Below are 23,589 nucleotides of genomic sequence, written 5' to 3'. Positions count from 1 at the left end.
ACATTGATTTAAAAATACTCTTAAAAAAAAAAAAAAGAAAAAGAAAAAGAGTAGCGTGGCTTTCTGTCTTCTTATGAGCTGGCTGGCTATGCAGTCTGCTTTTCTCACGACCAGCTTGCCTTCATTTTCAGCCTATCTCAAGGGATGCTACAGAACAAGGATGAGGCTGCCATTGTATTGTCTATCAAACCAGGGAAAGGTCATTTTTCTACTCTGTTGAGTCATAGCATAGCTTGTATTGAGGTGACTGTGCAGAGCCTGGGTAGCAGCTCTTGTAAGTCTGTTGAGGATGTGTTGTCTGAGGACATCTATGAAACATGGCATTTTGTCGCTCATCAAAAGATGACAAGGAAGTCTGAATGGTTGGGGAACTGATTTAAATCAAAACATATAAGCTTAGTGGCCTCTCCTAGGGACAAATACCACATCTGCGACTGTGCTCTGAGTGATAAATAAGAGATGTATATTAAAAGGGAAAAGAAGAACCTTTTAATTCTTCTGTATGCTTAACTCCTCTTGTAATTTCAGTGGCCAGCTGGCTGCTGAAGCATAGCCCTCATCCCCCACCTGCCCAGCCTCACACAGGCTTGCCTGTCCTGGTGATCTTTCCCAAGGTATCTTTCCTGCAGGTTACGGCCAAGGCAGACCTGAACACATTGCCTTTGCTTCTCACCATTCTCCAGTTCTTCTAGTCTCACTGAGCAGGATGCTGAGCAATGTAATTTTGGACAGTGGATATCTAAATCAGAGTTGAATCCGAGTCTTTCTTCTTCGGGGTTTTGAGTAATTTTCCACTTCTTTTCTTCAACCGGATTCTGGCCAGTAGGACTTCAGTCTGTGTGTTGGTTGTTTGTCGGAGGAAATATGAAGAATGGGGATTTCACCCTATTAAGTGTGAGACTGAATTTGCCACTCTTGCTAGAACTCATTTTCTTTTCACTTCAAATAAAGCACAGCAGTGAAACAAATTAGATTTGCAGATCAGCATCCAAATGTGAACTTTGCCTGTGTTATATCTGGGTCTGGTGACAGATGCACCCAACGCCCAGATTTTTCTCTTAAGTAGGAAGAATTTATGAGCAGTAGACCCTTAAACATTTTGGGGCAAGGCTGTTGTTTAGTGTGATAACAGCATATGCAGTAATTATGAGAGAATGTGCCTGTTCTCAGGGGCTTGCACAGAACACATACTGGGGAATATTGGTGCGATAATGCTAATCCAGCCTGTGTACCCATTCCCAGCAGTTTGCAATGCAGATAGAGATGAATCTTGCACGCACACTCCACATCCTCCACAGTTTCTGAATATAACCAATTGGTAGTTTTTTCAGTTTGTTTGCATTTTGTCCTTATGTCTGCTTCCTTCCTTGGCTCCCTTAGCGTTGTGTTGTGAGTGCTGACTGGAATCGCTAAAGACAGAGGCAACAGTTTTCCAGTTGCTCTTGATAAGCACGGTGTATACCCACCACATGAGAACTGCCATGTTTTCAGTTGCACAGACTTTGCTATAAATAGCTCTAAGCCCTTTATATGTACTTCTCTTTAGGTTAGCAGAGGACGTATTTCAAATGAAATCAGTGACAGGGAGGCCGCTGGGAGCCTCACTGACAAAGGAGAGAGAAAAAGATGCCTTGGGAAAGCTCTTTCTTGAGTTATCTGCACATGTATGTAATGTGAATGATATTTCATACAAATTATTTGTTGATTTGCTTATGTAAAAATACATTCACTTATATTTGTCCAAACCTTGTCACCCTTAATCTATTGGATTACACGTAGAAATACCTAAAATGCCCTCTCAAAGCTGTTGTCGGTACCAGAAGTGCTACAGCATGGAAGGCCCATCTGAGATATCCCACTGTGCAGAGAAGTGTGATCCTGAGCAACGGTGTGTGCTGAGCTCCTCGGCACAGAGAGAGCCGAGGTGTGGGGATGGCTGTACCATACCCGAGGCATGCTCCTGTGGCATGTACTCATCAACGCATGGGTTTTCACCATCTGTTAAGAATAAAACAAGCCAGATAGAATCAAAATAAAATCCTTCTGACTGGATTTGATGGAGTGGTCTTGTATCCCAACTATCTGCATTTAAAAAAAAAAAAAAAAAAAGTGAACATCAGTGCATGGGAATAACCACACAGCTTCCCCAGGAGGTTTAATTAGCGTTACCACAGCGATTAGGGAACTCTAAACTGGGACAATACACTGGTGAAGTTAAATAAATAATAATAAGGAAAACAGCGTCTTGATTAGTTTTAAGAGTATATAGGTATCTCTGGTTTTGCTTTCAGAATAAATCATGAACTAATTAAATTTCATTTTGTCTGTGAGAGCTGAAGCTGTGTTTCTGAAGTTGGTTGGATGTAGGGAGGCTGCTGCTAGTTATGGATATTTTTACACTGTCTAGTTAAGCCTAGGGGCTGAGAGTGTTATACGAAAGAAATATTTTGGTCCTCTGTTCCCTCTCTGCCCATCAGTTCTTTGGGCAGAACCAGGACGTGTCTCTCAGGAGTTCCCTCCAAGAAGTGGAGGCTCAGTTTGGTGATGGTGGGGCTTTCTCCCTGAGCAGCATTTCCAGCCTCTGTGTCCTTGCTCATTATTTCCATTTCCCCATTGGGCCGTGGTTGCTGCCTGTGCAGCCCAGGCTGTCTTTCAGTGTGGAAGGGAACAGACAATTACATTCAGCCCATCCTCTCTTTGCTTATCTCCATGAGGCTCTGGTAAAGGTGTTTTTTGAACCTGAAGAATGACGGGAGAAAAAATGGAGAAGGCAGAGCAGGGTAAGGGAAGAAACACAGATCATGGCATCCTCCATAAGCAGGAGCTTTGTTTTTGTATTTCCTGTCATGTTTGGGCTCAAGCTGCTACTAAGGTTGCAGTGATTTCATCGTGCAGTTACAAGTTTGTTGTGTTATTCCTTTACCCCACGTTTAGAAGAGCTCCAAACCATTGTTTCTTCCCTCAGCTGCTGCAGAGACTTTGTTTCCATCGCAGCTTTGATCTGTGATGTTCAAGTTTCTGGTGCTCCCACCACAAATGTTCAACAGTATTGGATTTCAGTCTAACGCTTTGACATTAAAGCTGAAGTCATGTTGATGTCATCTTCCAGATGTTCATGTCTACTGAATTAAAATTGTGCTTGTTTGTTTTATTTCATATTACAAAAACACGTGGGAAATTCTGGATGCAATCCCTCTTGCCATACAAAGGCCTGTGTGTCCTGTGCGAAATCAAACAACCCTTTTCTTCGCAGTGCCATGAGGAGAAGCCTAAAAACACTGGAAACATAGGTGGGCTTCTTCACCTCTCCAAACAGAATAGCTTTGTTATGCAGCTGAGCCTTGTTGTTGCAGCTGGGGTAGCTGTGCAGAGTAGGGATGTGCAACCTCTCCTTGAAAAAGCTTACATCTATTTTACTCTGGTGCATTCCCTTTCTGTGTTGATGGATTGCTTTCACTTAACAGTCAGCTATGCTTCCTGTGCAAAAGCTTGGAACGTAAATAAGTCCACTGTATCCTCCAACTATGGGAAAATGTATTCTAACCTGTGATGTATATTCAAAGATTCTGAGAGTTCTTCTCCACTGCGAGGACTTGGCAGCAAGGTCCATGGCTAACACCAAGTCATTGCCTTCCTTGCCATCTCAGCTTGTTCCCAAAGCCGGGGTTTTGTTTTATACTAGGTTTCCTGTGTCAGGGAAGGGGAAATTGCAGTTGAAATGTCTGGAAGACAAAGGCTTTTTGTTCCTGCTGAAGGCTTTAAAACAGAATTTCAGCAGATAAGCTGTAACGCAAAGTGTTGTGTCGCATGCAGTGAGAACCTGGGTGGTAATAATGTTTTCCAGCCTGAGTGAGTAGTCAGCACTTGCTGATCAATTAGCATTTTATCACGGGTGGAAGAAGCTTAGTTAAACATGTATATGAGAACATACTGATTTTTCAAGAGGTGCTAATGCTTGTGCTTTGAAAGTAAATCTCTTGGTTTTCAGGAGAAATTCAGTCTTTGCATTCTCTACGTAGAAAGTAGAATTATATTGTATCAAAATAAATTAGTAGCTGAACAGCCGTGCTGAAGAATTCACTCTCTTAAGATGAGTGAAAAACTATGCAGATCTTTCTACCATACCCTGTTTCAAAACATGAGAACAAGATTGCTATTAATAAAAAATCCAGTAAAATAAAAGGAAAATGTGGGTTTGCAGTATAAGTAGTGTACATGGGGTGATATTTATGCATTGCTTTTCACTTCTATTTGCAAATACATTTTAAACAAACTCATAATATCGTATCACAGAAGATATGAAAGAGGTAGAAACAGTGCTGTGGTTCATACTTGGCATCACAACCGATCACTTAGTAGTACTTAAGTTAAATTGTGGCTGATTACATTTTTATTTTTTGATTTGAAATATCTCTCCCACCAGCTAGGTGTAGCCACAGTAAACCACAGCAACCATAATATTTCGTGTTTTTCTGAGACTGTTTGTGTATCTCTCTGGTCAGTCCTATGGTAATGAGTACCAGGCAGGCTGATGGTATGGGAATACTGAAGGAAGGCATTTTTTTACCTTCAGTGCTCCAGATTAGAAGCCTGATGGTGTGCATCTTTGACTGCATGGGTGACTCTTAATTCAGTTCATTTTTGCTTCCATTACTATTGGAAGCATAGAGAACTGCTTGTTGCTAAGACTGCAGTTTTTATGATAGAAAGTGCTGGTTTCCTAGAAGTTAGGTTGGCTGAGTCAAAAAGCAGAACAGAAAATTGAGTCTTGTGAATTAATGTCAATTAATTTGTTTCCTTCGGAAAAACAATTTTCTCATGAAATATTTAACTTATGGATAATGTAGGGCTTGCATAATTTGCTTCAACGAAAAGGATGTTTTCTGTTGTCCATTCAATTACATCTCACAACAAATCACATACTCAATCCAGTCATACAGGGAGGGGAAAAAAAAAAAAGCAAATGTGTGATTTGCTGGTAAGCCAGGACAGATTTGATTTCAAGAAAAGAGACCAGTCTTAACTGCTGGTAATTGACAGTCTTTCCTGGCTTGTATCACACTAACGAGGGAATTACATGGTAAAAACACAAGGCAAGGGGGTTCGTCCTATTGTGTTCAGACATTTCCCAAATTAAAGCTGTTTTGAAATCTTGCCTTCCCACCTGCTACCTTAACAGGAACTGCTTCAGCCTCTCCTTAAATTTAAGTCCCCAAATTTCCTGTGGGTTTGCCAATCCTTTCCATGGCTGTGAATATTCCTATTCTTGTGCCACCCAGTAATCGAGTTTGGCCCTGAGCTTGCAGCATATGTTTCCCACACAGTGCTGGTTCAGTGCAAAATACTGTAAGTTAATCTCCAGTAAAACATAGCAAAGAGAAAACCTGGGGAAAAGAAGAAGAAAAAAAAAAAAAAAAAAAACAGATGGAGAAAGTAGAGCAAGCAATTTGCATATATATGATATGTCTCTCAGTTAAGATTAGCATTTCCTACTTCGCCTGAAAAGCTCTTGATAGAAATGCCACTACATGTATGTCCCAAATAAGGGGAACTGTTGGAGGTGCCCTAATAGAAGTATGAACCATCAAGCCCATGAGGCTCTATTTCACATTGCTGAGATGCTCTGGACAGGACACTCCCACCATCACCTTTACAGCACTGGAGATCCACCAAGATCTTCCCAGTAGCATGACCCCTCCTCCCCTTACTAACTGCCCACCAGGGTTCCTCCCAGGGGTGCAGCCACAGCCAGCAAACCAAGTGCTTGTGCATTCACAACACTTTCTCAACACCTCTGCAATGGAAGATGTACACCTTGATGTGGATTTGAAAGGAGGCAGATACCTGATGAGGGAAAACAAATTCAAACTCCATTTTTGCAGAATGGGGATGTTATACTTACAGTTCCTCTGGAATGTCCATATATTTCTAAATCCATTCTCACATCTGTTCCCAAAACCATGCAGGCTAATAAATGGTGAGCTGACAAGTCACAGCAATATGTCACATTGTAAAAGAATGGCATTGATAAATATTAAATGCAGCTACAGAGTGAATAACTAAATAAGTAAATTCTTTATTGTTGTAGCAGTTAGAAATGCATGGAGAAGTTTTCTCACACCCACAGCCTCAAGATTGCTGTATTTAGAATGCTGAAAAGCAAATTCCAGTGCTGAAGCTCGCTTCTCTGTAGGACTACATTTGGATATTCTGCCTAAGTCCTGGAAGCAGTGCCTCAAGCCTGCTTATTTTTGACATGTACTCCAGTACTGCCTGTCTTTCACAGATTGTGATGAAACCAGATAGCTATCATGAAAAGATAAACTTAGTTTGCTACTACTTCTGATATTTAACAGAAGCAAAGTGAGAGAACTATGTGATGCTATTTAAAGTCTTGTATAAAGCTTGCCCCTTACACGTTGCAGGATCTTGTTCTTTCCAGAATTCAGCAACTTCTTAATTCTGTGCCCTCATAAATAATTCAGAGGAAAGAGACTACCAAGGCTGTACCTGCTGTTCTCTTTCTGGCTCTGTGATTTCTATGGCAATCTGAATGGTCTTTTCACTCGTTCTTATACTGATGTACTCAGATGTTGCTAGGCTTCATCGTGACACCAGTCCCCAAGATACATATGCAGAGGAGATGGTTGGTCTCTGGAAGGTTAAATGATGGAGTGGCAAAACTAATCAAATCTGCATGGACACAGAGAAACTGGAAGAGTTTCTGTGTGATGTTCTTGTTCACGTTTGTGCTACTTTAATTGAGATTTATTCTACTCCTTTTTAAGTCTATAAACCTGAATGCAGAGTGTAAAGTTGATTCTTCAGTGAAACATGGATTTCTGTTGGTGGAAGAAGTTGCTCAATGGGAAATTTCTGCTTTCTTTTTTACATTTTAGCATTTAAATAAGTGAGAAATCCTATGAGATTTTTGTCTTTGCAAACTTCTGCCAAAGTGCAGTAAAGGCTTCCAGGGCTGCTTGTGGAAGTCCAGTGAAGTAACTGCCTTTGAGGTCAGTGCAGTTATAAGGATTTCCCTAGCTGCTGCCATATATATGCATCTCTTAAGTATTGCTAAAAACCTCTTTGATTTTGAAAAATGGTAATATGATTGGAAGCTACTTTGCTAGATAAGGAACATAAAAAGGACTGTGTGAGTTAGTTTTGTTTTTTTTTTAATGTATATACTTGATGGTGGAAACACTACTGGTTACCACAGTGACTTCCTATACATGCTCAAGGCAGGACATCCCTAGAGGCTGTTGCAGGCAAGCTCTGCGGAAAGCCAACCCCCAGCCATGCCAAATGGTTGGGGAGGTGGTCACAGCTGAGTATGGGGTAGGAATCTGTGATTTATAGCATCTCTGTGGAACCAGTTTGAGATCATTTGCTGCATTCTCATTGCTACTTTAAGAGAGACATTACAGTAAATAATGTCTATGAGGAAGAGGAAAAAAACACAGTTTGGCCTCCTACTCCTTTCGCATCCCTTTGAAGTTGATAAGTAAATAATTTAGGCTACGAAATCAGCACTCTACAATGTCTCTTTGTTTCTTTCACTGCTCTACCTTCCCTTCTTAACCTCTGCCCCCTCCCAGCACTCCCCACCTCCTGCATGTTTGGCTTTGGCAGCAAATCAGGTGTTGTGGGGGACAGCTGCGGTGCAGGCATTAAAATGTTTCCTGGGGACCCTATGGAGTCAAGCAAATGAGAGTTCAATTCAAAGAAAAGAGTTTATATCAGCATTATTTATCTTTTCATTTGCTGTAGGACATGTTAAGGGGCTAAGTGGGGGACTTGTTTCCTCGAAAGTGTATTAATACTAATTCAGAAAGATTGCAATTGTTTTTCTTGTATTTTGGATTGTACACTTGCATTAATTTCCGATAGTTTCATCATTTGAAAATACCCTCTGCAGTCTCCACAAAATGCTGTAAAGAATCTAAAGCTGGACTTTTGAAAAATACTGCTGTGGGTTTATATACTTCCTTATACAAACGGCCTGGCCAGCTGCTCAGCTAATGTGAACAGCATCTGGGCACCAACACCACCAGGAGGTGGAGGACTGGTTTGACACTGCCCTTCATTTTTTATTAGCTACTTGAGCCCATTGCCAAGAAAAGCAAAGAGGTCTGAGATTTGGTCATGCCCTGAAAAAGTGATGGTTTTAGGTCCTGATCGCTTGGTGATTTCTCTCTTTCATGACAGTGGTGCAGCAAAGACCTAGTGCTCCTGACAAGGTTAGCTGGTGGACAGGTTAGAGGTGAGCCTCTGAATGCTGAGTTTTAATCACTCACAAAGCAGTGACAGCACAAACCCACTTAGTGTGCAGCATGCATTCTTCTGTTGGTGACAAACGTCGTAGAAACTGTATGAAGACCTGAATTTAGAGTTGTCAGACTGCAACAGTGGATTTGGATGGAGCCTGGAAAAAACATCTTGGTTTTCCCAGGTCTTTTGTCCTATCCCATATGATCAAGGAAGGCACGAGTCTGATTGGAAAAGTCTAATTTCTTTTTTTGCTTTTATGCTTAACTCTTTCAGAAATGGGTGCAGAGCCCTTTCGCAACAGTTATTACTGTATTTTTGAGCTGGAGTTACTACTTTGGGGCAGAGACATGGATGATGAGATGAATTCATGCTTTTGCTGGGGATTATCGGCAAAACTTTTGCTCAATTCAGTGGCATTTTCTTTGCTTTGTCCACATCCTCCTGTAGCTGTAGCTTTTCAGAAAACACTGACTTCTAGCTGAATCCAGAATATAGGATCTGGCAGACAAGCTCTGTGCTCTCAGTAGCAGCAGGAGAGCAGGCTGGCAGCTCTCTGCTCAGGCCTCTGTGTGGACAGAAAAATGTTGGGGGATGTGGTCACCTTGTCCCAGTTACCTCCATGCAGGCAGGCTGGCATCCAGACATGAGGAATGGGGCAGAGAGGGAAATATGGCACTGGGGGGGCTTCATGATTTGGGAGGGCAGCCGTGGCTGAATGGCAGAAGGGGCTGGTAACCAGCTGAGAAATGCTCGCACCCAGAGGATGGTGGAGTGTGCGGGACCGGCTGTGTGCCCGAGCATGCTTGAGTGTAACACATATTTAGCACTGGAGTGAGGCCAAGCCTGATATTAATTGCTTAGTGAACGTGAGTCAGAAGGATGAAAAAGGCAGCTGCTTTCTGCCAGGATATTGTAGCAGAGCTTTTGAAAGCACACTTTAATATCATGCCTTGTAACCGTTTTGTAGTTGGCAATATAAACATTGTTCAGTAAAAGCTGCAGTACGTGAGAGATTCTGTAGCTGTTACGTGAGAACAGCCTCTTCCCTAGGGCAGAGCACTGCTGTATAGCCAGGGATGGGCAAGCCCAGGGGTGCGAGCCTGGGGCTCAGCCTGTGAGGTGGCTGTGGGAGAAGGCAGAAGCAATGAGGCAGCCACCCAGGTAGTACTGGATGGCAGGAGGGCACTGTGAGGAACTGGAGCTATTTCCAGAGAGATTCAACTCTGCTGCTTCTGAGACCACTGCTGTTTTGTGAAAGCTGTCCCCTTCCGAGCCACAGTATGTGTGTGCGGGGATATTCCTGTGGGCAGCTCACGTGCTTATTTGTGGGCACAGTTTTTATCACTTACATTCCTCCATGTGCCAGCCAGTGTGGCCAGGCCAAGTCCAGACATGGCAGCCTGGGGATACTTCCTTTACTTTGACCCGCACACATTAACCACACAGGCATCCAAGTGGTGGCAATGGCACTGCACACCGGTACATGCCATTGCCCTCTCCACAAGGGCAGTAGCATGGTCCATGATGTCCACTGGTGAGACCTAGGCTGGACATATGTATCACCCTCAGCAAAGACAAGGGGCAAGCAGGGAACTCTGCTTCTGCAGCAGAAGGAGCTGGTTATGGTTCAGTCCAGATATTTCCACCCTCTCCCACGGGAAACTATTTTTATCTTTGTGGTAAACAATCTTATTTCCAGTGTTGTGTGATCTCCCATGCAACCTGCGTGTAGGCTAATGGGCCCTCAATGCAGTGGCTGCAATCTTGCTCTTCATTCAAATGCCCATGAGAATGCAGTTTCTAAAGCATATTTGATGTGCTGGTGCTGAGGTGAGATTTTATGAAATCTAAGTGTGTTTTGGTTTTCTGGCTGATGAACACCTTCTGCTTAAATATTTTGCTTAGCTTCAGTCCAGTGGGAAGCCATGAAACTGGGATGTCTGTGGCAAGGCTATTAACTGCTTCCCAATAGGGTGCTAGAAAGCAGCTCCTAAAAGCAATGCTAAATAAAAAGTTAGAGTTAGCAAGAAACCCTGTGTTGAATTGGCTAGTTAAATACACCTATTTCCATTCACAAGAGCTGTGCCTATAGAAAAGAAGAATGTGATATGAGGAAGACTCATGTAAGACTCAATGTATTTGAGGTTTGGTCAATGCATTTCTACTGAAAAACAAAATTTAATGTAGAAAATAACAATAGAACTTAAACTAATAGACTTGTTCACATTTTTTTATTTGAAAAGATGAAGAAAGGACTTCTTTCAATTTCCTCAATTTTTGAGCCTTTGATAAACAGTAAGTTATATTTGTAATTATTTTTTTTTTTTCTAAATGTAGTCATTAAATGTGTTTGAATGAATTATCTGAACCAGAGTCTTAGTCTGTCTTCCTTCTGTGACTTCAGACTCCTTCCCTAATGTGCGTTTTCAAGCATATTTCAGTGTAACATTTTTCTTTGCTCTGGTAATCCTGCTGAGAAAGTCAAAATGGAGAGCTGGAGTTAGAAGTGATAGTTGCTAGGGTTTGGCTTGACTTGGGGCATTGCTTCAGCTCCTGCGGCAGATGCGCTTTTACCCTGACCTTTTCCTTTGAGGCAGACAGGCAGAGCAGGGGCAGTGGAGGACTTCACAGGTTCAGGATAATGCTGTGCTTTCCTCTCATCAGCTATAGTGCCTGAATGATTGTCCTTCCCACATTACACAATTGAAAAGCTGGAAAATAGCACTTACGCTGCCTTAGTTCTAAAGATGTTCTGGTCTTATTATATTTCAGAGCTGCCTCAAAGATTTTTTAAAAAAAGAGTTTCACTGGGGACAAGACCTTGTGTAACCTGCAAAGAGGAGGACAGCGGGCTGAGGTGTCTGCAGTTTTCCTTAACCACTTTCTGCAGAAATGTGCTCTGTGACCTGTACGGCTGTCAGCATCTCACTGTGATAACAATGTCTTTTCAGCACCATGAGAAGAGTTGTACCACTTAGAATCTTTGAGGTTTTACTGAGGTGGCTCGGGCCAGAACAAACCCACTGAGATGAAAGCCAGGCAAACACTGGACTTTTGGTTTTGGAGTTCATCCCCGTGATGTCTTGTTGTGGCTGTGTAACTTTTCCCTTTATTTTCCCTTTTTGCTCTCCAATGAGGACAAGCTGCAAATCAAACTCCAGACTGCGATCACTTGGTTTTCAGGAGCTCAGCTAAAATAAAAGCTTATTGGTAGAAACACAAGGATTAAATAAGGACCATAGATAGCTTTCTTACTACACAGACCTCAGGATTGTCCCATATCCTGCTGGAAGCAATCTGATTTCACACTGTTTGCACCTCCCTGGGTCAAGAAAGCTGACAGCATATGTACTGTATCTCTCCTTATACTTTAATTCCACTGAGGAAAGTTTCCATTAAAAGGATGATTTTTCTCAAGGGACCGATTTGCTTTTTGTTTCCCTATGCATCTTAAAATCAAACAAGCTAGGAAAACAACCTTTAACAACAGGTATTTTTTTTAAATATATCAACGAAGAGATCCGAGAAGCCATTTTTAGTGTGTTTCTTGGTGAAGTGATTTTAGATTCAATAATATATAAGGTCTCTTATTCACCTCTATTCTGAGCATGAACCTGTGACAGAATTAAATAACAGGCAACAAAGCCAGAAGTAATGATAATGCTTCAAAATAAATGCTGTTGCCTGTGAATAAGCAGTTGAGTGAGATTCATGAAATGGCAGTGTAATTATATAGTTGCAAGGCATTTGATACGTTGGATCTTACCTTTGCACAGCATGCCACCTTCACCCCAGCTCCCAGAATGGTACACATTTTTATCAATAAGTCTTTTCTAGCTTTTCACATTTCAATAGTCTTATCAAATCTGAAGCTTGTTCTTTTGAGTGTTTGTGAAAGAAAACTCAGCCAGATCAAAACGACTTAACCAGAACATCTCCAAAAGTGAAATTCTAAGTAAAAATGAATTCCCAGCTTTTCTGGATTCTGTTCTATTAACGCCTCTAGAATTAGTTTGATTTTGTAGTGGTAAAGGGCAACAGCGTTCAAGATCCCTACAGAAAGAGTTGCTGTGTTCCACTTGACCATAACACTGAGGGCTGCTACACATACACATATGTGGCACCGGTTTCACTAATGTAATAGTTTCCATTTTTTCAAGGTTCAGCATAATGAGATAAGTTAGGCTTTAACACATAAATTATACATTACTGGTACACTTTTAAATAGTTCACTAAGAATTTCTTCCTCTAGTAGTCAAGGTCTCCTATCTGTCACCTGCTTCCTTCCCCTCTGTAGACGCATCCTGTTTTCCATGTCAGTCCCCACGTCCCCCCTGTATTTTCATGGACCTTTTCCTGTTGTCCTATGCTTCTGCAGCTGCTCCAAACCTGAGCTCACCCCTTGCCATGAAAATCCACTTTGCCACAGTACCAATTCTCTGCCCATGCTGGGGTGGGCTGGGTGAACACCTATTCTCTCCATGCTACCAGTGAAAAGCAGTGCTGATTGCTCTGGTAACTCTGCCGTAAAGTAGCATTTTGCTGAGGACACCCATCCCACCATTTCTGATTACCTTGTCCCCAGAGCTTTTTGCATTGTGCAAGCAGAGCAAGAAAACCAACAGGAAAGTAAGATGATTCAGGTCTGTGACAGTATGCGGTTAGGTCATGTCTGTGCATCCATGCATGATTCAGTTGCTCTCTGCCTGATGGCTCCTTACACGGAAATAGTGTGGAATGGTAATTGGGAGAAAACTGTTTGAGGAAGGATCCTACCTATTGCATGTGAAATTGCATCCTTAAGGTTTCAGTAGGGTTTGGCTGTAAATCAAAACCAGAGTCTCTGTTTATACAGAACTGTCAAATACTCTAATTCCTGTTTCCAACCCTTTTTGCTACTGCATTGCAAGATAAATATGACTCCATTTATTTTAATTACCTGTTTTTCAACAACTGTAAAACTGAGGTGGAAAATTACAAAATACTTTTTAAGAAGGTGGAATGCATTTGAGATGGTTTTGTGGTCAGCATCATCTCACATTTTTATTTTTTTTAATTGAGGAATATGTTTTGTTTTTTTTTCCTTGGTTCTCCTTCTACTATTGCAGGAGATGGATGTGGGCATGTGGTGATGTATCAGGACAGCGGGACCCTGGCTTCCAAGAACTATCCTGGGACATATCCAAACTACACACTTTGTGAAAAGAAAATCCAAGTACCTCAGGGAAAACGCCTGATCTTAAAAATTGGAGACCTGGATATTGAGTCACAGAAATGTGAATCCAGCTACCTTACCATCCTGAGTTCTTCAACGATGCATGGTAAGTCAAAGCGAGTCATCTCTCCTGTATCTATTTCGTAATTAGTCAGGGTTTCAGATGAGATAACCTCTGCTATTGCTACCTGTTTGTCACCGATAGCCTTTCCTAACATACAGTCTTTAATACTTCAGATATTAAACGTGTGCAGCCGGGCTGCAGTTGAGTAAGCAATTTACACAAAAGGATAAGTGTATAAACATGCTATAACTGTGCACTTAAAAAAATAGAATGACAAAGTCCTCCCAAGAGGTCCTGAGGTCTTCCTCAAATCAGTTTTCCCAGCCAGCTGCTGCTAGGGTTTTTGATCTTCTCTGTAAAAGAGTCAAACTGATGTTCAGGTCAGTGAGCCCTTTTTCTGGCATCAGACTGAAATCCATGCAAAGATGTGGAGCTGTGAGGAGTGCCGTAACAGTAGAAGAAACTCGTGAATTGCAAGTCCATACGATTTTGCCAGCTGGGTGCAGGCTATAGCCCTTCAGGCAGCTGAGGTTGAGTGTACTATACTGGACATTACAGGCAAAGCAGATTCAGAGGAAAAAGAAAATGAAGAGGCAAGCCACAACAAGCTGTCAAGGTGACCCAGCTCATTGCTTGTCTCAGTGCAATATGTGGTTCACCCAAGCTCAGGTCTCATAATAGTAAAGAGAGATGATTGCCTTTAATTCATGAGCATGGTAGGCCTATAATTCATCTGGTAAGATAAGATCAGGTGAAGTATTAAAGCCTCTCTCACAAATGAAGATAAAGGTAATTATTGCTCATCACAAGGGATGTATTACATTTTGAAGCAGCCTTCAACAAGAGTGAACACTGACATGTTCATATCTAAGCCTTGCATATAGCTTTATCTGAAGTATAAGGAATGTTTCTGTTTGTGCACTTGGATTTATTTGTTTATGTTTATGTTCATATACCTGTAAGAAAGGAATTCTGTTTACTTGAAGCACACTGTCTGTACTTGGCAGTAGTAATATGGGTTTAGTAGTGCATTATCATAACTTTGAATGATTTTTACTGATATTACCTTAACATTTCAAATCAAAGGCTTATCTAAGAAACGAAGATAAATCAGTCAATTGCTTTTTGGAGTAAAAAAAGAAGCTTGAATTCTAATTCAAATTTTGGCTCCTTACACAACAGCCCCAAGGCATCTTCATATAGTTGAGTCTTGCAGCTATTCAGCCTATAAACACAGAATGCTGGTGTATTATGCAATCAAGCCCATGTAATGAATTTTTTAAAGTGTTCCCACGCCCATTTTCATACCTGATTAGTAATATCTGATGCATGTGGACTATAATTTGCATCCTTTGTAACAAACTGCACAATTAGCAGATTTTGCTTCTATTTCATTAAACAGGTTTTACAACTTAAGCAGACATGCTATCTGTAATGTTTTTTGTGGCCTACAGCTTGCTGTAGACTTTCCTATATACAGAGTCCTTTCTTTACATTCAGGTAGATCTATGTAGTGAGGAAATAGCACTATATGCAAAATATCATGGTACCACTTGTGTTTTAAAAGACAGGAATTCACAGAGGAGATTAAGACTTTTCTAAGTGTGTTGTTTCAACAGTTTGCTATAGTTCTAGAGTTCAATAAGTGTTTATGTAAGCAAAAGGAACCCTCTGAGCACTGCTAAGCACATTTGGTTCTGTAAGGAGTCCTTTCAGATGGCTGCTTCTCAGTCCAGGTTTCCTTTCTACAGCTCACCCCTCTCCCATGAAGCAGGTTGGTATCTTCATTCAGGAAGATTTTGACCTTTGCCATTGAATTTTTTAATAGGATGATGGAGATCTGAAAATACTTTGCAGGCATTGGAACTTCTAGCAGTTAAAAATTAATGTTTGACTGTTTGGGGATGTCTGTACCTGACCAGGGCTTAAAAAGGAAAATCTAAAAAGCTGAGTGTGAAACCAAGCGGTGTGAACATTACTCATACTTCAAATTAGCCAGACAGCCTCTGCTCTTTGAGGTATGCAATTATCAGGAAATAAGGTCCCAAGGGAAATATGTTTTAAATACTACTCTGATCTCTTCAATTCCACGGAATACAAGACAGGCAATATCAGTATGCATGCAACATTTTATTGAGAAGTGCATCTGAAGCCTAGAAAATTGATCAGAGACAAAACACCACACCATGTGCATGTAAATACATTAGTGTAAGCAAGTCTTCTGATGACAAAGTATTCTGTCCTTTCACGTTTGTCCCATAGGTCTTTATATATAACTGTGATTCATTCACTGTAATAACCTCCTGCTGGGATTCATGGAATACACAAGGAGTAACTCAGTTCATGTCTGGGGTATTTGTGTCCCATGCACCAAAGGGAAACTGTGGATTTATGTTAGCCAGGTGATTTCTTTGCTTTAGCAAGCCTGTAACTACAGATTAGGCAAAAGAATACTGATATGTGAGATGTGTTTAAGTTCAGGGCATTCATCCCATCTTGTACACTTACCCAGGAATACTTTGGATTTAATTCCTTCCTAGAATGATGTCTAGCACTGAGTATGCTGATTTACTAATCCTCCCCACTCATATGGAACACAAACTTTACAGTACAGTTCTCACTTTTGATACTTCTCAGCTTTGATGAACCTATGAAGGCAGCCATTGCTTTTACATTTCCACAATATTGCCATCAAAAGGTGGTCATTAAATAATCTTAATGATGCTCTAAAACTGGAGCCGTAAAGTGGCTGAACACTCTGTCTCAGGGTTATTATTCTTCCCATTGTTTTCTTCGAGGTTAACAGGAGGAATGACACTGTAGTAAGCCTTTTCTTTCCAACTGCTGGCTTTCCATTCAGACTTAGATGTGAAAACATTCATCATCAGTCAGTACAGGTAGAGTAACACCAGTTTTGCTGAAACTGAATCACCTTTGTCTGGTAAATCTTTAAATGTTAGCACAACTCTGCACATGTTTTCTCTGAGAGAAATAAATAGTGTCCCTTTTCAAGGGCACGGCTTTGCATTAAGCAAAAACAGGGTGGATTCTTCTATTTTCCACACAGAAGGGATTTAGAATAGAAAATAACAGCAAGTACGTTTCATAGTGTGGACAGGATACAGCCTTCTCTGAAATGCTTTTCTTCTAGAGTTAATTGCATTAGCTGAGCATATTAAAAATACCGAGCTCTGAAAAGAGCTTCTGATTTTTTAATTAGTTAAAGGGATATGTGAAAACAAGATTAACCATGTGGTCCCTGTAGTTCTCAGGAACACAACAGCCATTGCTATACCACTTATGAACATATTAACAAAAATGTTTTTAAGGCTTGACAGAAATGGCTTTTGCTCAGCTTCTTTTCATGACTATCAAATTTCTGAATCTCTTTTGACCCTTTTTGCTTGCCTTTTTCACTCTTTTCTCAACTAATGGCTTAGTATTTTTTCCCTTAATTTTTGTGAGATGATCATAAGTCTTTGACTGGAGAGAGAATAAAGAACAGATAAGTGCCTACTTCCATTCACTTGCAGTCAGTAGGAGGTTGATGTGTTCCTCTGGGGTGGATGTCAGATCTGCTGAGTGACTAGTAATAATTTGGAGAGTTAACGCAGTTAACTTCTTGCATAATTTGCACTCAGTGACTAGTGTGAAATAGCAAAAGAAATTACTGGAAATGCTCTTTTCTCCCCGCAGCCATTCACTGATGGTTGTTAGGAAAACTGAGCATTCGCTGATGTGTGAGTGTCTGGTGGCTGCTGAGAGTCAGCGTGCATTGTGTGTGTGTGTGTGTGTGTGTGTATGTGTATGTGTGTGTGTATGCAGGAGAACCAAATGCCTTCAAGTGCCTCACACCTGTCATCATGGCGAGAGGGGAGTCATCGAACCACCCGTCCTTACTACAGATTGTAATATGTGTCTTTCTTGAACAGAGGGTGCGCCCAAGCTTCTTTTTCACTCCTCAAAGGAAACTTGTTATTGCAGTATTGTTTCTGGTATTTCAGGAAATCCAGTGAAATGCCCAGACAAGTTCTCACTGAAGATGAAGCCGAGCGATTTCTTAACAGTCAAAACTCTGTTAACAGTTGGGTTTCGCCTGAATGGTTACAGCAGCTTTCAAAAGATTTAGCTGTAAAACAATGACTTTGCTTTTCTTTTATCAAATGGCCTCATTCATTTTAGATTCATAAACTGTATTGTGCTTTTTTTCTGAGTTATTTTGTTAAACAGGTACATCTCTTTGCTAAAGATTCATAACTGGGCTTCTGTCCTTGGGTTTAGCTAATACCTCAGGCACAGTGTTAGGTGAGGTCAGGCAGGCAGACCTACAGCCTGCAGGACAGGTGACCCAGGCTCTCTGTTTATAAACTGTTATTAATTACTTTTTTTACCTGACTGCTTCCTAAAACAAGTAACTCTTAGACTTATTCTGAAGTCAGACTGTGTTGTGCAGTTAAATGCTGAATAATGAGACTGTCTCACCCTGAGTAACAGATGTGACTTCCCTATCAACTCATACCTATTGAGCATTAAACACCACTTTTATTCTGCCCCGCACAGTGGAGTCTTCTCTTTTTCTTGGTAGCGGGAGAAGAGTTACCAGCTATGCTCAGTCATTGCATATGAAAGTGAAGCATGTGTATGAATGTGGGATGGAGACAAATTTCAAAAATGCGCATCTTCACACAAGAAATCCTTGCAGTTTTTGTGAGCTGTTTGTGCAAACCTTTTACAAACTGGCTGAGTTTTTAGCTCTGAAATGATGCAGGCATACTCCATGTTCATCATATCCCCTGTCCTTCTTCAGCTATTGAGGTACTTCAAAACGTGCAGAAACAAACAGCATGTAGGCCTTGCTGCTTGGTATGAGAAGTGAGCCCTCTGGCAGAGCACTTCTTAAGGGAAGTAGAAAGAATAAAGGAGCACAACTCTACAAAATGACCTCAGGAAATGTTCCAGAGTTTGGCTGACAGTAGAAGTAAACTAGACTTCATAAAAACAGACAACGTTGTAAAGATCATCAGATTTGCAAAACAATGCTATTGTCAAAAAGACAAAAGTGGTAGACTATTACTAACATTTTAAAAACAAACAAAGCATAAAATAACTTCTTTGGTCTCCAGAGGAGGCAGTCAAAGGATATACATGAGACCATTCACCGTGTATTTCCCAGGACATTAATACTGCCTGGAAACAATAATTTCAAAATAAGAGTATTGCATTTAAGCCACCTAAACCATATCAACAGATTAGGAGTTCTAGAAGAAAGGCATTAAATATTAATTTTAGAGAATATTAAATTAGGAACATTCAAGATCCATAAGCCCCTAATAGCTCTCCTGCAGAATTTAAAAAATACATATCTATTAATGAATATGGAGCGAACAGACGGAACCACAGTTCTGTCAGCTCTTCAGCAAGATGCCAAAAAAAGAAAGGCCCTGATATGTAGATATACTAATACTGAAGTATGGAGAACACCTACTCAATTTCATGACATATAACACATCTGTTTATTAAATCAAAATCTTTCCTTTGTTCTTAGTAAACAAACCAAACAACCCTGCCTCCTCCTTATCCTAGCAGACATCCAGCAGAGTCACTGAAAGAGGAAGCAAGGAGAAAGATCAACATTCATGACTTGTTTTTCAAACTGAATATGCAAAGCAACCCACCTCACAACTAACTTTAGAAGATGAAAAACTGATAAAGTGATCTGGCAGTTTTCAAAAGGAATCTTAAAAACTTCTGGCATAGTCCCAAGTATAAAAATTAAATGCTTATCCAGAGTCAAGTCCAAACGCTGCAATAAAAGTTAACAAGGCCTTTAAATGAGTTTCTCCCTTTCAAACTGGGCGCAAACCAAAGCTTTCTCCTTCATCCCTCTTCTCCTCTGAGGTTGCTCAGTATTCCTATAGACAGGCTGTCAACAGACTCTATATGGAATACTCAGAGAAAAGAGGGACCGTACGTAAATCTTAGAAGTAGATGATAAAGATCCATGCAAGTGGAAAGTACTGCCTAGGAAATACAGTTTCAGTTTAAGTAGAATTGCTACAGGTGCTGATGGATTTTAATCTACTAATGTGTATAAAATCTCCTAATCTGTGTATTTAAAGGGACACTAGGTATGTCAGTGGAGAGAAAATATGCTGGGTGCTACTGTGTGTAGAGAAAGCGCATCTCACTCAGGCACAGCATGAACCAAAATCTCAGAAGTCTGGGAGAGTATGATTTCTCAGGCTTTATAATATTAAAACAAATGGAGAGCGGCTGTGCTGCAAGTACATAGGAAAGAGTACATGTAGTTAAAAACAGTCTCATTATTTTTCTGAAGGAAATTAGAAGACAGAAACATAAAATTCTCCAAACTGAGAATTCAGTCCAAGCTGACCTTAAAGAACTTGCCTTGACCCCAAATCCATTTTATTTAGTAAGAATTGCCAGTTTTTATATGGGGAATTTCTTGAAAGACTGTTGGTGTAAAATGAATTGATTGTGGGGAAAATGAGAATCAGAGGTCAAAAGGTCACTGCAAAAACTGGGCAAAATGGAGAGATTAGCTGCTAACCAGAAAGCTGTGTTATTCAGTAAATCAGATGTGCTTGCATTGCTCACTATTAAGAACTGAAGAGAGAGGAATGACACTTTTTGAAAAAACTGGCTGCGTGCTTGTAGTTCTTTCACATAATAAAACCAAAACAGTATCTCCAGGAACAGAAGTAGGGATGTGAGGTGGTGCTTGTACCCTTTTCTAAACCATAGTTCTCAGTGCAAATTTCTGTATTTGATAGCATGCATGCAATTAAGCTTTACTAGATATCATGGAAGTTTGATATGACCTGGCTGTGTATTGCTGATGTTACCTGAATTATTGGGAAGAACTGTGTTGAAATACTTTGCAAGGCTTCATCTGTTTGCAATGAGAGAACAAGAGTGTTTTCTGTTATTAGTATCTGTTTTGTTTTTTTTTTTTTTTTAAATCTATGCAGATAGGTGATTCATACAATTTTGGAAAGTATTAATGTTTCTTGCTTTTATATTCTTTATGATAAATTAAGTTGATCCTAGATCTCCTTAGTTTAGAGCCACGCACTTATCTCTGGGTACACCAGAATCACCCTTGACAGAACTAGGAGATAACCATAGATTTGTAACCCTTATTGGATTTGTTACTTCGTATAAACTTGTCTTCAGGCATTGCATGCTGATTTCTTAATCTGTTTCCGAATTATTGGCTTTCATATTATACAACTCTATGAGTCTAGACTTTCTTATTTTATTTTATCATTTTTACTTATGACATGTGATTTGTTTGTATAATTACCTGGAACATATGTAGACTTGCTATTGGAGGAGACAGCTAATCCTGACCCAGCCGGTGTGTGGTTGAGTGAGTCAGCCATCAAAATTATACCTACAGAGTGGATATGTCACTGCTAATCGCTGTTAGGGAAAAAGGAAAAGAGCATTGGTGAGAAAATATACAGTCGGTCCCTGAGACAAAAAAAAGACTAATGCTTTCTCAGGTGTTTCATTTTGAAGAAGCACAACACCTTCCCGTCTTCTCCCCTTTCTTTCTCTCTTCCTATACTTCGGAAGAAAAATAAAGTTCTAAGTTAGCACTTCTCCCACTGCATTCTGACACAAAAGACCTTCTCAAATAAAACACTCGTGCAGTTGTCTGGTATGACACAGTGTCAAATGCTCTCTTTTTGATAAGTTCATTTCCTAAGCAATTTGTTTAACCCTTTTTATAGATATTGTTTTCTCTAACTAAGTCATGACTCATTTTTGACACAGTAGTACTGAAGGGAAATGTCACAATTGTCACTTGTTTCTCTGCCTGCCTGGCTTTGTTATAATTTTACAAGCCAAAAAAGACAGAATCTGTCCTTTAATTTGTCCTCTTCTGCTGACAGCTGGCTGTCATTGCCTCTGACTGGGCTACCCTACAGGATGACCTCCTAGCTGCTATAAGGCTGATTAAGTATTTGGAAAAGACAGTATCAAACAAAATGAAGGGGCTTTTAGACACCTGTCCAGAAGGCTCTTCAGTTTTGTGCTGTACTTTGATTGCAATTTCTTGTACTCTCAGTTCTAAGGTACCATAAAGTATCCACCACCAAGAAAATGAGATTGTCCTGGAAAAAAGTCAAAGGGATCATTTTCCATCCCAAGGTCTTGCTTTATTATACAAAACCTGTTATAATTCTCAACAGAATAGATGGTCTGAGGGCTTCTAAATAGGAAAGTGTTTGCCATTTCACAAAACCTCTTATTAGCACTTTATATTGTAAACATCCCCTTAAATTCAAAGTATATCCAAAGTGCTTTTGATTTCCTATGTCCTCTGCTTGAGGGCAGCCAGAAACAAATGTTTGCACCCAAGTGTGGTGATGGAAGGCAAGACTATGGCAATTTCAAAAGAAAGCTCCCCTCAGGAAGTGACTTCTGAAGAAGCAAATGTAATTGTGAGAGCCTGCTGGTACAAGAAAGGGGTGTCCTGAGGAGTGCTCCAAGATACTGCAGTTGGTAGCTATAAAACCATTATCTAATTCAATGTAGGCATAAGACTCGTGTCTCCTTTTCCTACTCCCTTCCTCTCCCTCTTTACTTTGTCTTAAGCTCAGGAAATCTAAACTATATTTTTCAGTGGTCTGGTGATGTTTTTAAAACACCAATAAATGCAGAAATTTTCTAATTAGTTCCTGCTCATAAACTTGACACATGGAACACACATCCTTTAAGACCAGGTGTGCTGTTTGTGTTCTTAAGCTTTTCAGAATAGCTGCTCTGCTGAAGAAGCTGTAGCACATCCTCTGTAGATCCCTTGGATTGCCTTTCCACATTCATTCCATTCTTTTCTCTCCTGAGTTACTGCTGTATTTAAGAACACTCTACTTCAAAGGTGGAAGAGTATTAATCATTTTCTTGAGGCTTATGTGATGAGAGATGTTAATGCTAGAATTTATGCCATGAAGGGACAATTGGATTCTTGCCATTCTTTGTCAAGGCAACTTTGGAGCTCATGCCCATAAAAGACTGATGCTAAAGCCCTTTTGTCAACATGTCAGTTGGTTCTGAAGGAGGATTAGCATGTTATGAAATTCTTTATTTATCATGAGAATATTCCAGCCTAACTATCTCATCTAAACTCTGAAATCTTTGTTCTATCTGTAGGACCCTACTGTGGTAATATGATGCCTGTTCCCAAAGAAATCATTCTGGACAGCAATGAAGCAACTATCCACTTTGAGAGTGGATCCCATATATCAGGACGAGGCTTTCTGTTGTCTTATGCCAGCAGTGATCATCCAGGTAAAGCACTGTTTCTAAAGGACGAGCAGCATAGTCCTCCCTAATTCATTATCTTCTCTACCACAGACTTTGGCTTATATGTTTGGTCCTAAATGTTTTCAGGTGTCTTGTTGGCATGAAATATCATCTTTTTGACAGCATGTGTACAAGAAACAATAGTAACATCGAGTAGATAAAAAAGCTGCTGAAAACTTACCTAGATAATTTGTAGAACAGGCCCAGTGAAACAGAAAATGAGAAGCCTCTGTATTCAGGGCTTTTACCACACAGTGAGAGGATGAAGCAATTGGAGAGGTGAAGAGACAAAATCTACATTTAATATTCTGGGGGGTGTTCCTATGCATCTTTGTTGAAGGTATGTAAAATATGAGTAGAAGCGGGAGATGAAAAGGATGAGGGAAAACCATAGCTGTTGTTTTATCTCTAAGTATATACAGAGAAGTCTTCAAATGCAATTTCATGTTTAAGCCAAACATTTTTCTGTATTTCTATGTCTTGCAACTTGCATTGACATTTGTAAACATTTCACAGATCTAATCACATGTCTGGAACGAGCAAACCACTACACAAAGACTGAGTACAGGTAAAGAAGGTTTATATCTTTCTTCACTGTTTCTTACTTTTCTGTGTCACCTGATCAAATTGCTGTAAAATATCACATAAGACATGAACAGTCTTAATTTTCTGGAAAAGTGAATGTTTTTGAGCTATAATACGA

The 23,589-nt window shown here is 40.3% G+C and overlaps 1 protein-coding gene across 2 annotated transcripts in view; it reads left to right on the top strand.

Moving 5' to 3' along the window:
* The window catches only part of DCBLD1 (discoidin, CUB and LCCL domain containing 1), a 46,802-nt gene that overhangs the window by 2,210 nt on the left and 21,003 nt on the right, over positions 1-23,589 (top strand). For both annotated transcript variants that reach the window (XM_085217420.1, XM_085217419.1), the window contains exons 2-4: positions 13,380-13,592; positions 22,734-22,871; positions 23,403-23,454. In XM_085217420.1, coding sequence (XP_085073546.1) covers positions 13,380-13,592; positions 22,734-22,871; positions 23,403-23,454 — 403 coding nt within the window. The remainder of the gene's footprint in view (positions 1-13,379; positions 13,593-22,733; positions 22,872-23,402; positions 23,455-23,589) is intronic.

Source organism: Meleagris gallopavo, chromosome 2 (assembly GCF_905368555.1).
Source record: "Meleagris gallopavo chromosome 2, MGAL_WU_HG_1.1, whole genome shotgun sequence".
Classification (NCBI taxonomy): domain Eukaryota; kingdom Metazoa; phylum Chordata; class Aves; order Galliformes; family Phasianidae; genus Meleagris; species Meleagris gallopavo.
Note: the sequence above shows the minus strand (reverse complement) of the source record. Positions and strands in the feature narration are given on the sequence as shown.